This window comes from Gracilinanus agilis, chromosome 4 (genome assembly GCF_016433145.1).
Source record: "Gracilinanus agilis isolate LMUSP501 chromosome 4, AgileGrace, whole genome shotgun sequence".
Classification (NCBI taxonomy): Eukaryota; Metazoa; Chordata; class Mammalia; order Didelphimorphia; family Didelphidae; genus Gracilinanus; species Gracilinanus agilis.
This window is the reverse complement of record NC_058133.1, coordinates 397,836,302-397,850,794: the sequence shown is the minus strand read 5'-3', so window position 1 is coordinate 397,850,794 and position 14,493 is coordinate 397,836,302. Positions and strand designations below refer to the sequence as shown.

At 37.9% G+C, this 14,493-nt stretch overlaps 1 protein-coding gene across 1 annotated transcript in view; it reads right to left on the bottom strand.

The window, feature by feature from the left end:
• Positions 1–561: 561 nt before the first annotated feature.
• HECA (hdc homolog, cell cycle regulator) overlaps positions 562–14,493 on the bottom strand; it is a 45,866-nt gene continuing 31,934 nt past the window's right edge. The window contains exons 3-5 of the mRNA XM_044674623.1: positions 10,111–11,151; positions 3,870–4,024; positions 562–781 (exon numbers count right to left, since the gene is read on the bottom strand). Of these exons, the coding sequence (XP_044530558.1) occupies positions 617–781; positions 3,870–4,024; positions 10,111–11,151 (1,361 nt within the window). The 3' untranslated portion in view covers positions 562–616. The remainder of the gene's footprint in view (positions 782–3,869; positions 4,025–10,110; positions 11,152–14,493) is intronic.

The window sequence follows — 14,493 nt, the reverse complement described above, 5'->3', positions numbered from 1 at the left end:
CACTTGACCTGATTGCTAACCTACAATACTGATAGAAACAGTACACCAAGGCTACTTTCAAATGATCTGTCAGTGAAGGTAAATTTCGTGTCAATGTTTACTGCAAAGCACTATGCCAAGATGTAAACTCAAACACTGTTTCACCTCCTGGCATAGATTTACATTCACATGTCACACAGTTTTCCCAAACCCCTGGGAAAATCTGAAAATAGATCAGCTGGAACTGTCTATCATTTTAGTAAGGACTTCTTCCCACCTCCTTAAAATGCTGGACTCTACCATGCGATCAGTTTACCCCCACACCATCCCTTCCCTAAAATCTCCCACCCTCCCTGTCACCTCTTAACTTAAAGCTCTATCAAAGACAATCAGTGATGGTGATCCCTTTTCCATAAACTCACAAAGTTACTCCCTGGGGCTCAAGCCCTGACCACTAACTAAACACTCAGGTGTCAAGGAAGGTGCAGGGTCGGTCTCCAGTTTTAGTAACATCCACATACAAAGAAATTCTTCTTTAAATTAGAAAAGAAACCAATGTCACAGAGTGTTTCCTATAAAAGATATGTAATAAAGTAGTAATACCCATAAAATAGCTATTACTAAAGCAAAGCTTTCGTCAATAAGCCTCCAGAACTTTAAAAGAAGAAAATGGCTTCACGAAGTGGTAGTCTAGGTTCCCACAATGTGGGCACTGCTGGACATTGCTGTATTCTGAGAAATACTGCATTCCAATCCGTACATCTATGACTGGCTTTCCACAGTGCTTACAGTTCAGTCGGGCCTGCAGGGGGAAAGAGAAAGACTTGAGTAGAAACTTTGTGTTCTTTCCATTAAAAAAAATGCAAGTGTTTGTTAAGTGTGACCCACAAAACTACACAAGCAAACAACTACATTAAGCGTCCTGCCTCTCGAATGGAGGATATGTGCATTACCCATTCTCCAGCCCCAGAAAACCACACAGGATATGAGAGATGAGTCGTTTCATTCTGGAAAGTTTCATATTTGTATTTTTCAATACTTTAATGAATCTTAAGGGAAAATTAAGTTCTCTGAATTTCTTTTCTTGTGATACATAACACTGCTTGCAAATGTCATGACACTGGCCAGAACACAGAATAGAGCCATGGAAGAGGCAGGGCCAAGTCATGGCCAAGGTGCTATATCTGGAGTCAGGGAGGCCTGGGCTCAGTTACTGCCTCAGACACTCACTAGCTGAGTGACTTTGGATGAATCATTCAGCCTTTTAGGGCTTCCGTTCCTTCTTCTATAAAATAAAGTGGCCTTTATGATCTAAAATCTCTTCTACAGGGACCTTGCATGAAGGAGTCAAGTAACTTAATGGAAGAATTCAGGATTTGCAAGGAACTTACTTGTGAGAATCTCAGTGACTACAATCTTCACTAAGATGGGTTCATACTAAAAATGTTCATTGGCAAAGGCAACCAAAATAGATAGACTGCTAAGAGCCCTAATGTAACTATCTCTAAGACTAAAATTCCTGTAAATATACCCATATCTTTAAATACTATTGAAAGAAAGATTCTAAGAAAATGTTTCTATTTGTCCCTCTTCTTGTTTTGGTCATTCTCTCACCACTTTTCACCTTCACAAGTTATAACATATAATCGGTATCTTTACAAAGAAGAGTTAATGCAAAACTAATGTGCAAAGTGACAATTAGCTATTTTTCCTCCCTGCAGAAAAAAAGAAAGGAAAATCTGAGTTTTAATTATACTTATGAAAGCTATTAAGCTATGAACAGTGGTGGGCAATCTGAGGCTGTAATTTGTCCATTTGGGTTTTTAGCCTGAAAAAAATCCCATCACCTTCCGTAGGTTTAGTAGCTTAGGGGAGTAGAAAGAACTCTTGTGATGCCTGAGTTCTAATTCTTGCTCAGCCATGAACCAGAAATATGACTTCTCTGACCATCAGCTTCCCACAATAAATTTCAATTTCTTCATCTACAAAATGAAGGGGTTGGACTAAATTAGCTTCTAAAATTCTTCCCAATGCCAAAATCCTACAAGCAGGATAAGCAAATAATATTTATTTCTTCAAAGGGTACAAAAAAAATCTTTGCTTTCTTCATCTGTCTAAATTCAAGCACCAGCAATAGTTTAGATTGGTAATAGTAATACCAGGCAATTGTACAGCTCTTTATAGTTTATAAATCATTTTAACATAGATGATCTTGGCTGAATTTCAGCTTACTTACAAAGACATCATAAATTAAAGAGTAAAAAGAATATCCATGGGTTCGTATCCCAGCTCTATTATTACATAACCCTAGAGAAGTGACAAAACTGGACAAGATAATTTCTAAGGTCCTTTTATAAGTTTGATACTCAATGAGTTAAGAGTTTAAATGGATCATAGCTTTCAAAACAGTTGATATAGGTTTCAAACTCAGGCTTAACTCTTGCTCATCAAAGAAAACACAGGTAAGCAGGTGGCAGCAAAAGAATTTAAAACTAGGTTCTTCGACTCCTTGTTTATTATTCTTTTCATTTACCACCCTTTAACTTTCTTAAACCTTAGTTTCACCTCTAAAAAGGACTAATAATGCCTTCACTAACAGAGTTATTGAGAAGGAAGTGCTTTGTAAACTTTAAAAATATGACACAAGAGCTAATATTACCCCAAAATATTTCTTAAATAACCTTGAAACCAATAAGCATTACTCTTATTAAGCACCTACTGCATGCTAGGCACAATGCTATGTTCTAAGAATACAAAAATAAAATTGAAACAATCCCTGGCCTCAGGGGACTTACATCTTCTTAAGAGGACATAATAAATAAATAAGTTTACACGAAATAAAGAAAGGGTAAATTTTAATCAGGGAAGGAATTAATAGCAGAGGGAAACCAAAAAAGGCCTCATGAAGAATGTGTTGTTTGAGCAGAGTTTTTCAGGAAACAAGGGATTCTAAAGAGGAGTGAATTCCAGGAATGAAGCACTGGATTATTAAATTACTAATACTAAGTACAGTCCTGTCTGTGATTGAGAGGCTATAACATCTAATTCCTTTGAAATTTTTAATAATATGCTCTTCTACTTGGAATAGTTTCAGGCTAATTAATTAGTTACCTCTGATAGGAAAGGAATTAGGTTCTCCATGAACTTTCAAGATTTTAGACACCACAAATACTGTGGCTTCCTGGAGAAAGCTTAGTAGAATCACTGCCTCAGATATCTGAGACTACTTATCTAGGGTTAGAGTTCATTTGAGAAAATGAGTTTTGTTTATCATATTTCTCCTAAGAAAACCTCTGAACTTTAGATTAAAACTGAAGATCTTGCCAACCTGAACTCCCACAAATGTAGAAGTCTATATTCTGATGAACTGCTAACAGAAAAAAACATTTTCTTTTCAAAATCATATTTTATTTCTTAGAAGAATGAGGTTTGGTAATTAGTAAAAGGTTATGTAAAGTTACTTTTATGAAAAGTTACACCTAATAATTTTATAAGGAAAAAAAAACTTTTCCTATTAAGTGGCACTTCTTGAAGATGCTACTTAAACAACAATTATTATTTTTAAAGTACCAAAAATTAACAAAGATATTTCTAAGCAATCCAATTAAACATTTTTATGAATTATTTAAATCTATTCATTTATATTAATCTTTTCCTCCTCTCTGGATGCCAGAAACACACTAGAATGATTAGTACAAACTTCCTTGACTTAGAGAATGTGAAAACACCATCTTGCAAGCTACTGAAGCTGCTTCTTCATATTTCTATCTCCCCAAAGAGTTGAAATTAAAGATTTCAGAGGATGAAGTAATCCCACAGGGCCTCACAAAGCTGATACAGAAAAGAAGTTGTTGATGCAATTTGTTGCTCTCTTCAAGAGGGATACCAACCTGACAACATGGAGAGGCTGCCAAAATGTCATAGGTATACATGGTGCCCAATTGGTGCCAGCTTCCATCCCATCGAGACTTACACTTAATGCAGATTATTTTATGAACCCCTTCTAAGCAGTCTACGCACACAGCGTACAGATGCATAAGCCTCCCTGTAAATAAAAAATAAACAATTCTGAAGTCACTCATATCTTAAAATAAAGATTTTTTTCCTCTTAGAATGAAAAATGTTGCTTGCATTTGTCTATCACATAGCTTTAGAGCAGATTTTTAAAAGTTCAACTTTATGGGCCCAGATAAACATAAAACTAAAATAAGTCATGTGCATCATGTGCTCCAAGGATGTCCTCTTATAACTGAATAGCAGGACTGACAACCATATCAGCAGGCCATGTGCTTTGAGCTGGGGTGCAAAATTAGGTTGGCTTTTCTCAATAATGATAGGTATCAGCTAAGTTACCCAAACACTCTTTGATCTGAAAGAGTTAGCTAGGATAAGAACTACAGTTTATAACTAATCAAGTTCTCTGTAGAAAACTGACCATAGAAAGGACAAAACTGAGATCTTGGATTCCCTGGTCTAAGCAATGAGTGAGTGGCACAGTGGAGAAAGTAAAGAACTTAAAGAGTCAGGCTCACGTCCTATCCCTGAAACTTAATAGCTGTATGACCATGAGAAAATCACTTGACTTCCCTGAGCCTCAGTTTCCACATCTGCCAAACAGGGATAATGCGAGTAGTACCTATTTTGCGGAATTTTCATGTGGTATTTGGAGCACTTTTAATAATGATCTCATTTTATCCTCAAAACAATCCAGTAAGGTAAATATCATTTACAAGGGATAGTGGTCTAAGACTTTCCTAACTCTATGATTTAGGTATTGCCCTATAATGAGAGGTTATTGCTATAAAAAAGGGTCAACATCTTCTTTTGTACTCTTGACCCAAACTCAGCCAAAAGTTGTGGTACAGTCAATAATCCCTTACTGTACATTTACCTTCCATATTTTTCTTAATTGCTATTATAATTTTTTATGATTCACAGGAATCAATCACTAGGCATTTTTGTCTACTGTATTTTAAGCACTATTCTGGGTGCTGGGAATTAGTCTCATAGATTCTGAGCTAGAAAAGACCTTAGAAAACTATATGGTACCATTCCCTCACATTTTACAGATGAAGAAAACTGAGATCTATTTTTTTTCTTTGTAAATCTTAACCCTGTTTTTCTTCTGTGTACTTTCTCCCTCTTCACTTCCAAATTTCAACTATTCATTTGTCTTCAACTATTCAATAGGATTCTCCTTTGATGAATAGAGCACTCTATATAAGTGAACACATGTGCATGGTAATGAATGACCTTGATTTTAATGGAATTCCCTACATTTCAATCAATGCATGTGGTCAGTGTGTGCTATGAAGATCCATATCAAGGAGCAGAGCAGAGTTGTCAAGAAAAAGCCACAAGTAGCCTAACACATCTGGGAATCCAGACAAAAAAGTTCTAATTCAGGTCTTACTTACAAGGGACTGGCTTCCTCATATGATAAAACAATCTTAAGCTTTGCTATAGGGGCAGCTAGATGGTTCGGTGAATAGAGAACCAAGCCTGGACATGGGAGGTCCTGGGGTGGACTATGACCTTAGACACTTCTTAACTGTGTGACCCAGGGCAAGTCACTTAACCCCCGATGCCTAACCCAATAGGTTTAAATAAAAAAAAAATATAAATAAAGCTTTGCTATGACACGGTCATCTCCATTATAGATAAAACAGTGTTAGTACAATATCTTCTTGTTAATTAGTATTAAAGAACCAGGCTCCAAGCCCCATTTGGCTTGATATTGCATTACTCAGCACAGTAAGTGGCATAATGAATGGCAAAGTTCCAATACTCCATATGCCCATATTAAAACATTTGAGAAAGATCTATCAATCAAAAAGCATCTAAGAACATGTATTCTGGTAGGTAATTAGGTCCATATGAGATACCAAGCCCATGGAAGGAATCTCAGAGGGAAAGCAGTAGTGGGGTCTGGGAGAAACATCAAGAAGTTTTTTAGTGAAGACAGGATTTAAGGTGAGACTTGAAGGCAAGGAAACCAAGAAATAGAGCTAATAAAGGGAAGCATTCCAGTACTGTGGAATAGCTACTTCTAAAGGAAATGAGCCCTAGAGTTGGGAGGTCAAATCTGACTTCAGACTCTTCCTTATTGTATGACATTGTATGACCCTGGACAAGTCACTTCATTTCCATTGCCCAGTTCTTATTGCGCTTCTGTCTTGATTCCAAGACGGAAGGTAATGGTTTAAAAAAAAAAAAGGAATTGAGATGAGGAGAGTGTCAAATATGAGGAACAAACAGACCAATGTAGCAATAACATAGAATACATGGAGGGGAATAAAGTATGAAAACATTGTAAAGATAGGAATGTAACGAGCCAGTCTGTGAAGGACCTTATTTTGATCTTAGTCTCGGAAGTAATAAGAAGCCCCTGACATTTACTTGGTATGGGATGAGGGGGCGACCTGAACATGCCTTGGCTTTAGGAAAATCACTTTTGGCAGGTGAATGGAGGAAGAGTTTGGAATGGAGAAAGAGAGCTGGGGGAGGAAGACTAATTAAAAAGCTATTTCAATAGTTAAAAGGCGCTAAAAAAGCATGGAACTAAACTAGATTCTTGAGTGGCGTAAAGGAGATGTAAATAAGAGTTGTAATGGTAAAAATGGCAAGCTTCAGAGTGAGGCTGGCTATGTGTAGCAAGTAAGAAAAGAGTCAGGGATAATTACACTAAGGGTTCAAGTCTGGATGACTCAAAAAATGAAAATACCCTCTTTAGAACTAGTGAAAATTGGAAAAGAGGAGGATTTTGAGAGAAAGATAATGACTTCTGTCTTGGACATGATGATGTCTATATTTCTTGACAAAAACAAAAACAAGCTATTTTGAGATGTCCCTAAGGAATTGGTCATACCAGTCTGTAACCCAGGGAAAAGGAGGGCTAGATATATGGATCTAGGAATCACTGTATAAAGATGATAAATGAACTCAAGTGGGCTGAGATATCTGGGATAGTTTAGAGGGAAAAAAAATTTAAAAAAAAAAAAAAGAGAAAAGAGTTCAACACAAAGGCTTGGGGTATATCATTAGTGGGTGTGCAACTGATGGAGGACCAGAAAAGGAGACTGAGAAAGACAGGTAGGAAGAAAATCTAGAGAGGAGAGTGCTCAGGAAGAGAGGGTGATCAACATAGCCAAATGCTACATAGAGGTTAAGAAGGACTAGGACTAAGGAAAAGCCATCAAATTTGAAAATTAAATGCTAGCACGTGCTATTGACAAATCTTAACACTGATATCTGAAACAATTTTATCATAATTAACTTATCCCATTTTCCTTTGTGTGAAGGAAATTTACCATCTTTCTCTGGTCTAGCAAATGTGACGTCATCTTCTGTCCAATGTCCATAACCCACATACCTGGCATCAGCCTGAATGTAATGTCAGCCTAAACGTGAAGGCAGGGAGCCAGGAGGGTATATGAAGGCGGCTAAATCAATCTCTCTCTGTCTCTTAGATGAAAAAGTTACTCTCTGTCTCTCTCAATCTCTCTCTCTATCATTTTCCCTCCCTTCTATCTATCTATAATTTCATAATAAAATCCTTAAATTTATTACAAGACTCCTATTTTCATTAAAAGACCTCACTCTTCCATTTCTCCCCTCTTATCCAATCAGTTACTAGAACATGTCTTTTAAACCATTGTAACTTTTCTTGTTCCCTTCACTTCTCTGATTCTGCTACCACCCTCATCTCCACAAGCCCAGGCTATTATAATAACCTTCTAGTTGGCCTCCCTGCCTTAAATCATTCCTCACTCTTGTTTATCCTCCACTCAAGTGTCCAATTTATCTTCCTACCACACAAGACGACCATGACTCCCTAAATATGATAAATTCCAGCAATCAAATACAAAATCCTCCATTAAGTTTTTAAAATTCTTCATAATCTGGCTCTTCCTACCTTGCAAATCTTCTACCCATTCTTCTCCACATATTTATGATCCTGTTTAACACTAGCTTTCTTGCTGTTTCTTGCACAAGAAACTTTCATGTACTGACTCTAGGCACTTTCACTGACTATCCCCTGTGCCTGGAACTCTCTCTCATCACCATCTCCTGATTTCTTTCAAATCTAAGCTAAAGTCTCACCTTCTCCAATAAGTCTTTCCACAAATAATCCTTCATCTTAATACATATTATTATCCTGCATATATCTTACTGGCCATAAATGGTGACATATTGTTTCTCATGTTAGACTGTGACATCCTTGAAAGCAGGGACTGTTTTATTGCCTTTCTTTGTATCTCTGGAACATGGCACGGTGTCTGACATAGAAGGTAATTAATAAATGCTTCAAGATTTAACGTTACTACTTTAGGGGGTACAACCCCCCTCTTCTTGTATTCTAGACTAGACATCTTGGAATTTGACTCCTTTTCTTTTACCCCCTGACATTAATTCCTGTAGTTTCTTCTTTCAAGATGTTTCTGACATTTATCATTTCATTTCTATTCATATTCAATTCCCTAATTCTAGATCTTTATCAACTTGTGCCTAGACTAATGCACCAACTTCCTTATTTGCCTCCATTCTCTCTCCTTTCTACCAAGTCATTCTGTACAGTGCTACTAGACTAACTTTCCTAAAATACCACTTTCATTATACCACTCCTTTTTCAAAAACCTTTAATGGTGTCCCAAAGACTGCATGATAAAATACTAATTCCTTAGCTTAGCATTCAAGATCTCTACAATGGCCTTCAATCTACTTTTACAATATCTCTGCTTCTGCAAAAGTGGTCTACTTCAGCAAAACATCTACTCAAATTTCCTGAAAATAGCCTGAATTTTACCATATCTCTTCTCTGGCTTCCATTTCTCAATCTACTCACCTTTCACCCAAAATCTACCTACCTTCCACCAAAGGTCCAACTTTAATCATACCTTCAAGAAAAAAGCCTTCCCTTTCTACTACAACCCAAAGCAATCTTTATCTCCTCTGAATATATCCAATTACTTATTTTGGAATTTCTCTGCATTATCATTATTTCTTTATTGCAATCAGGGGCATATTACCATAGATTTTTTATCTATAAAGGCCCTTAAATGTCATCTACTTCAATCCCTTCATTTAAGAAATGCAGAAACTAAGGCCAAGAGAGTTAAGCCTAAAGTCACACAATTAGTATAAGGGAAAGAGCTCCAGTGCAAACTGAGTTTCTGACTTCAAATCCATCTTATATGTATCTATCTGCTCTCCCCAAATATATACTTCTCTCCTTGGGAGAACTGGGCAGGGGTGATGTCTCATGTTTATGTACCTACAGTAGTACCTAGTACAATACAGGCACTCAGTAACTATTAAATTGAATAAAAAGACCAGGTTTAGCAAGAAAGGGTAAAGGTCAGCCCCACCCATGTGCTCACATTGTTTGTGAGATTACAGCCTCTCAAAAGTTTTTTTTTTTTCCTCTAAGCTTAATATAACCTATCTTTGTGTTCTACTTGAAATGGTAGGTTCCTCAAATATAGAGAATTCCTTTGATTTTTCCTTTAAGGGCTAGAATAAACAAAAAGTCTCTGCAGGTTACAAATAGTCAAAAAGAGGTTCTCTTAAGCCATTTTCTCAACAGTCCTTGATAGACCTAAATTCTGCTATCCCTGCTCCCCAAGGCATCCTTAAGACTACTTTACCAGACTTAAAACCTCTTCAAGCCTCTCCAGACCCTCATCTTCCTCAATCCTGATATACCATGATATGGAATGAAGAGTTTAAAGTAGCCTATTATGTATAGCTTTCCAGAGACACTGACAGAAAAAAAAAATTGCAACAGCAGCTTATTTCCTGCAAGCTGCAGAGTAAGCCATTCAATTCATTCTTTGAAATCTCACACGATCAAAAGAGAATTGCTACACACCAGCAGCCTTGAACAAATCTCTCTTCATTGGAGAACACAAACACAAAATGACCTTCTCCACTAAGAAAATATCCCTGTGCTGGGAACGATGACATCAAGTTTTTACTATATCATTGGGTAAAGTTGAAATAACAAACATTCAAATATTATCCAGTATCTGACTAAAAACAACATAGCAATATCTATCTAAAATGCGACAAAGAAAACCAATTCCTGGGCTTTAAAAAGGGAAAGCAGGCAAGGCGAACTAACACCTATACCTTGAAGGTGACAGGGAACATCATATTCAATTTCATCATGTCTTGATGGGCTTAAGAACAGGGTTCCATCCACTAGAGGGAACTGTTCAAATACCGGAAGGGCCCGGTGGCAAAGGGCACAGTTTACAACATTTCTGTGGCTGGCACTAAGGGCAGCAAGAATGAATTTCCGTAGATCCTCCCCTTGGCCTACTTGGGCATCATCTTCCATCCTTACGTGGAAAGTGTTCAGCTTGTGCCTGGGGATGTGAGTCAGGAGCTCTGAAAGGTCAAGCCGCCTCAGAAATTGCACTGGAGCATCAAAGTGCCCACCCCTATGTGCTGGCAAGCCAGCTGCCCCATAGTCAAAGTGAGCATTTCGGAACATGCCTCCGCCAGCCATATTCTTTTTATGTGGCTCCAAGTGAATGGCATTCTTTAAAAATTCCCCAAGGTATCTTGAGGATCGAGGTCCACTGAAATGGGCAGGAGAGAGAATGGAGTACCCTGTAGGGGGAGACTGGCCAGGAGAGCCACAGGGGGAGCGTACTCCATAGCCTCCCGCATTGACCCCTTTCTCCTGGGAGTTCTGCCTGTCCATGGAATGTCGCCGTGGGAGGTCATGACTCAGGCCTTTCTGGGCCTTGTTAAGAGGCCTACACTTTTTTACTTCCTCCCCAGTCTCTGCCATTGGCCTCCCACTGCTCTTCTCTAACATGGACTTCTTCTTTTTCTCATCCTGCATCCGCTTCACCTGGTACCAGTCTGTATCTTTCTTCAAGTGGCCCTGTCCACAGCGGCAGGAGCAGAAGCGAAAGGCGAGGTCATAGCCCTTCTTGGTCCACATGTTCTGGCGACACTGCTTTTCATTCCAGCTCCGAGCTCGGCCAATGCAGTTAAACTGGACCAGGATGCTGCTTTCCCATTCATAAAAACACTGAAGATGCATCCAGGTGCTGTAGGGGCAGTGCTCATTGTTGCAGACCACCTTCTGGTAATCATCCTTGTCCAGATCAACTGGCCTTCCAAAGCTGCAGATGAGTGGCGTGGCACAAGGTGCTTCTGAGGAAAACAAAACAGACAAGTCAACCAAGATGGACACTTACTGCCATTCATGTTACACTACACTGAGCCTCATGCTGATTGATGCCTGTTCTGAGATAAAAGCTATCATTTTGACCCAGCCTGATAAAGCAAAAAGTACTATCAAGGTTTTGCAACAGAGCCAAAAATACATATGGAATGAGACAGCACTTTGCTCTAGATCTTCATGGCCACCCCTTCTCTGGGGAGGGAGGGAAGTTTTTGTTGTTTTTTAGGTAACTACAGGTAAATATCCATGAACTTAGGAATGGCAAATAATTAGATATATGTATGTTGTTCCGATAAATGACTTTATTCAATGAGGTTCAATCTTTTTTTTTAAAACAAGTCACCATAGAGAAGCATGAAGTAAAACATAGTAAGCATATAGAAATGCTACTCATGATCAAGCCATACCAATACAAGTGAGAAAAATTATTCTAAAGAAGGCAGGTTCTTATTTTATATGACCAGAAAAGCATTTCTATAAGATTGCCTAATGTTCATTCCTTATACAAGGAAACATATCCAATATGGTAACCCTGATTCTAGGCCATACCTTAGAGAAGGTGAGGACTTGCCAAAGGTAAGAGATCTAAGTACCTATACTATGTACATGTAGAGAGGCAGTAAGCTGACACAAGAGTTGGTTATGATTTTAATGGTTTTGACCCTTGGCCAGTCACTTAACTTCTGAGTACCTCCAGGAAATTCTTTCAGATTGTAAATTGCCAAGAAAGTGTCAATCCACATTGGTAGATGAAATTACTCAGCAGGAGCTCCCTGTACCAATGAATTCACAGCTCCAGATTAAAAAAAATTCTATGTAAATAGCCTAATGCAGTGATGGGCAAACTACAACCTGTGGACCAGATGTGTGTGTGTGGGGAAGGGGGCCTGAAATGTTCTATCTGGCTGAGTGACATTATTCCTAATCTGATGAATACAATGAGTAGGATATAATACCATGAAACTTCAAAAGAGTTGCCTTAGAAATAGACTAACAGATGAGCATTTCCTTTCCTTTGGCCTCCTCTTTAAAAGTTTGCCCATCACTGTTCTAATACATGGTTATAGGAGGTGCCTACAAATCTGATGCTTTAAAACCTTTGGCAGTTGAGTTCCAGTCTACCTTTTGGAACATTTCTTATGTTTACCTTTTACACTATCAATCAATCAGTCAATCAATAAACATTTATTGAATGCCTATTATGGATCAGGCACTGTGCTAAGTGCTAAAGATCCAAAAACAGTCAAGGCAGTCCCTGCCCTCAGGGAGCTCACATTTGATGTTTCCTGCAAGGCTGTTCCCAACATTTGGCATCCCCCAAGTTTTGAATATGCTTCCTTCTTAATTTTGCCTTTTTTTGAGACTATGCTTCTTTAAGATGCATCTCACATTTTACTTTCTTTGGGAAACTTCTTAAAACCCCAGTCCCTCTTTCTTCTCAAATTACTTTGTGTTTACTCTGTGAATGTTACATCTTCCCCATTCCCACCCTCAGTGAATCAGCAAGTAAATGGACTTTGATTGATTGTACCACCTGTTCATTCCCCAGTTCTTACTCTGGTTAAAATCAGTGATTGTAACCTTAAGGTATAAGAATGGTAAGGAGTGGTGGCAGCTGGGTGGCTCGATGGATTGAGAGTAAAAAGTCTCTGATAGAGTTGGCAAGGCTCTCTTGGATAATAACACAAGCAATCATCCTAAAGAAATAAATTCAGTGAAACAAATAACTGATATAAAATTAAACCAAAGCCTGACCAGGTAGACTTTCAACTGAACTTAAGGAAAACTGCATAATTAAATGTTCCTAATATTAGAAAACTCACTTGGTAAGGACTACTTAAGTTGAAACACAAGAGAAAGCAATTACCAGAGATTCCACACAACTCTGCAGAAAGCTCAATAGCTTCAGATTTTGAAGTTTCTACAAATCTGCAAGTCACTGAAATATGTATCCCACATAAACTGAGATGACTTTTCTGGACCTCAGTTCCCTGATCCATAAAATGAAAAGGCTAAATTACGTGGTTTCTAAGGTCTTTTCCAGTTCTAAAAATCTTACAATCCTACATTACTCCTCAGTTAACTTGAACAAAAGCCTCTATGTGCTACTTTCTGAATTATTATAGGTCTTCATCAATAAAGCTGAGAAAAATGCTGTTGGAAACAAATTTATAATGTGGTTGTTTATTAAGCATAATATAAATTATAGGCTTCCAAAGGAATTATTCTAAGCAAAGGATCTTTGCTAACGGCAACAAACTTTCAAAAATTTAATAGTATAAGCAGCAACGCAATGATTCAGGACAATTCAGAGGACCTTATGAGAAAGAACACTATCCACATCTAGAGAAAGAACTGAGGGAGCAGAAACGCAGTGGGAAAACTTATGATCAATCACATGGTTCAACAGGGATATGATTAGGGTTTTGATGTTAAAAGATCACTGTAATACAAATACGAATAATATGGAAATAGGTTTTGAACAATGATACATGTATAACCCAGTGGAATTGCTTGTCAGCTCCAGGAAGGGGTAGGGAAGAGGGGTGGGAAAAATAATGAATCATGGAAACATGGAAAATATTCTAAATAAATAAAAGCTAATAGTATAAAAAGAAAAGAAAGCAATATTAGTGTTCAATCTAATAAATATTTATTAAATTGACATTATATGAAAGGTACCGTTGGATACAAAGAACCTAGTTGTTGCCTTCAAGATTACAATTTAGAAGGATGATAAAGGCACATGAGTTTGAATCAAATACATGTACAAAACATTAGAGAACCGTGAGTGATTTATGACCTAACTGTAGGATGGGGAGATGCTGGGAAAAATAGAACTCAAAATCATTTTTAAGAGGTAGTACCTAGACTGGACTTCATTGAAGTAAGGAAAGAACTTGGATATGTGTCACAAGAAGATTCTATTGTACCCAGCTTTCCATCAAATCTTTTCTATAATCTGTGGGCATTTTCTTTAAAGTGTGCTTCACAAGCTTCCCTTCTAGCTAAAACATAGCCCCACCCTCCACTCTACCCAAAGTAGCTTGCTATTCCCTCACACACTTCTCACCATCTCAGTCTTCTCACACTTTATGTATCCTACATACTCTTCATCAGCACTAGCTTCTTTTGCTTCAACAAAACACTCTACTCTCAACACCAAGCATTTTCACTAGCTGTCTATCATGTTTAGAACTCTTTCCTCATCTCCATATTCTGACTTTCTTCAAATTTAAGTTATAATGGCATACCCTGAAAGTCTTACCCAATGAGCCATGCTGATTTGGGCCTCTTTATGTTGTTTCTTC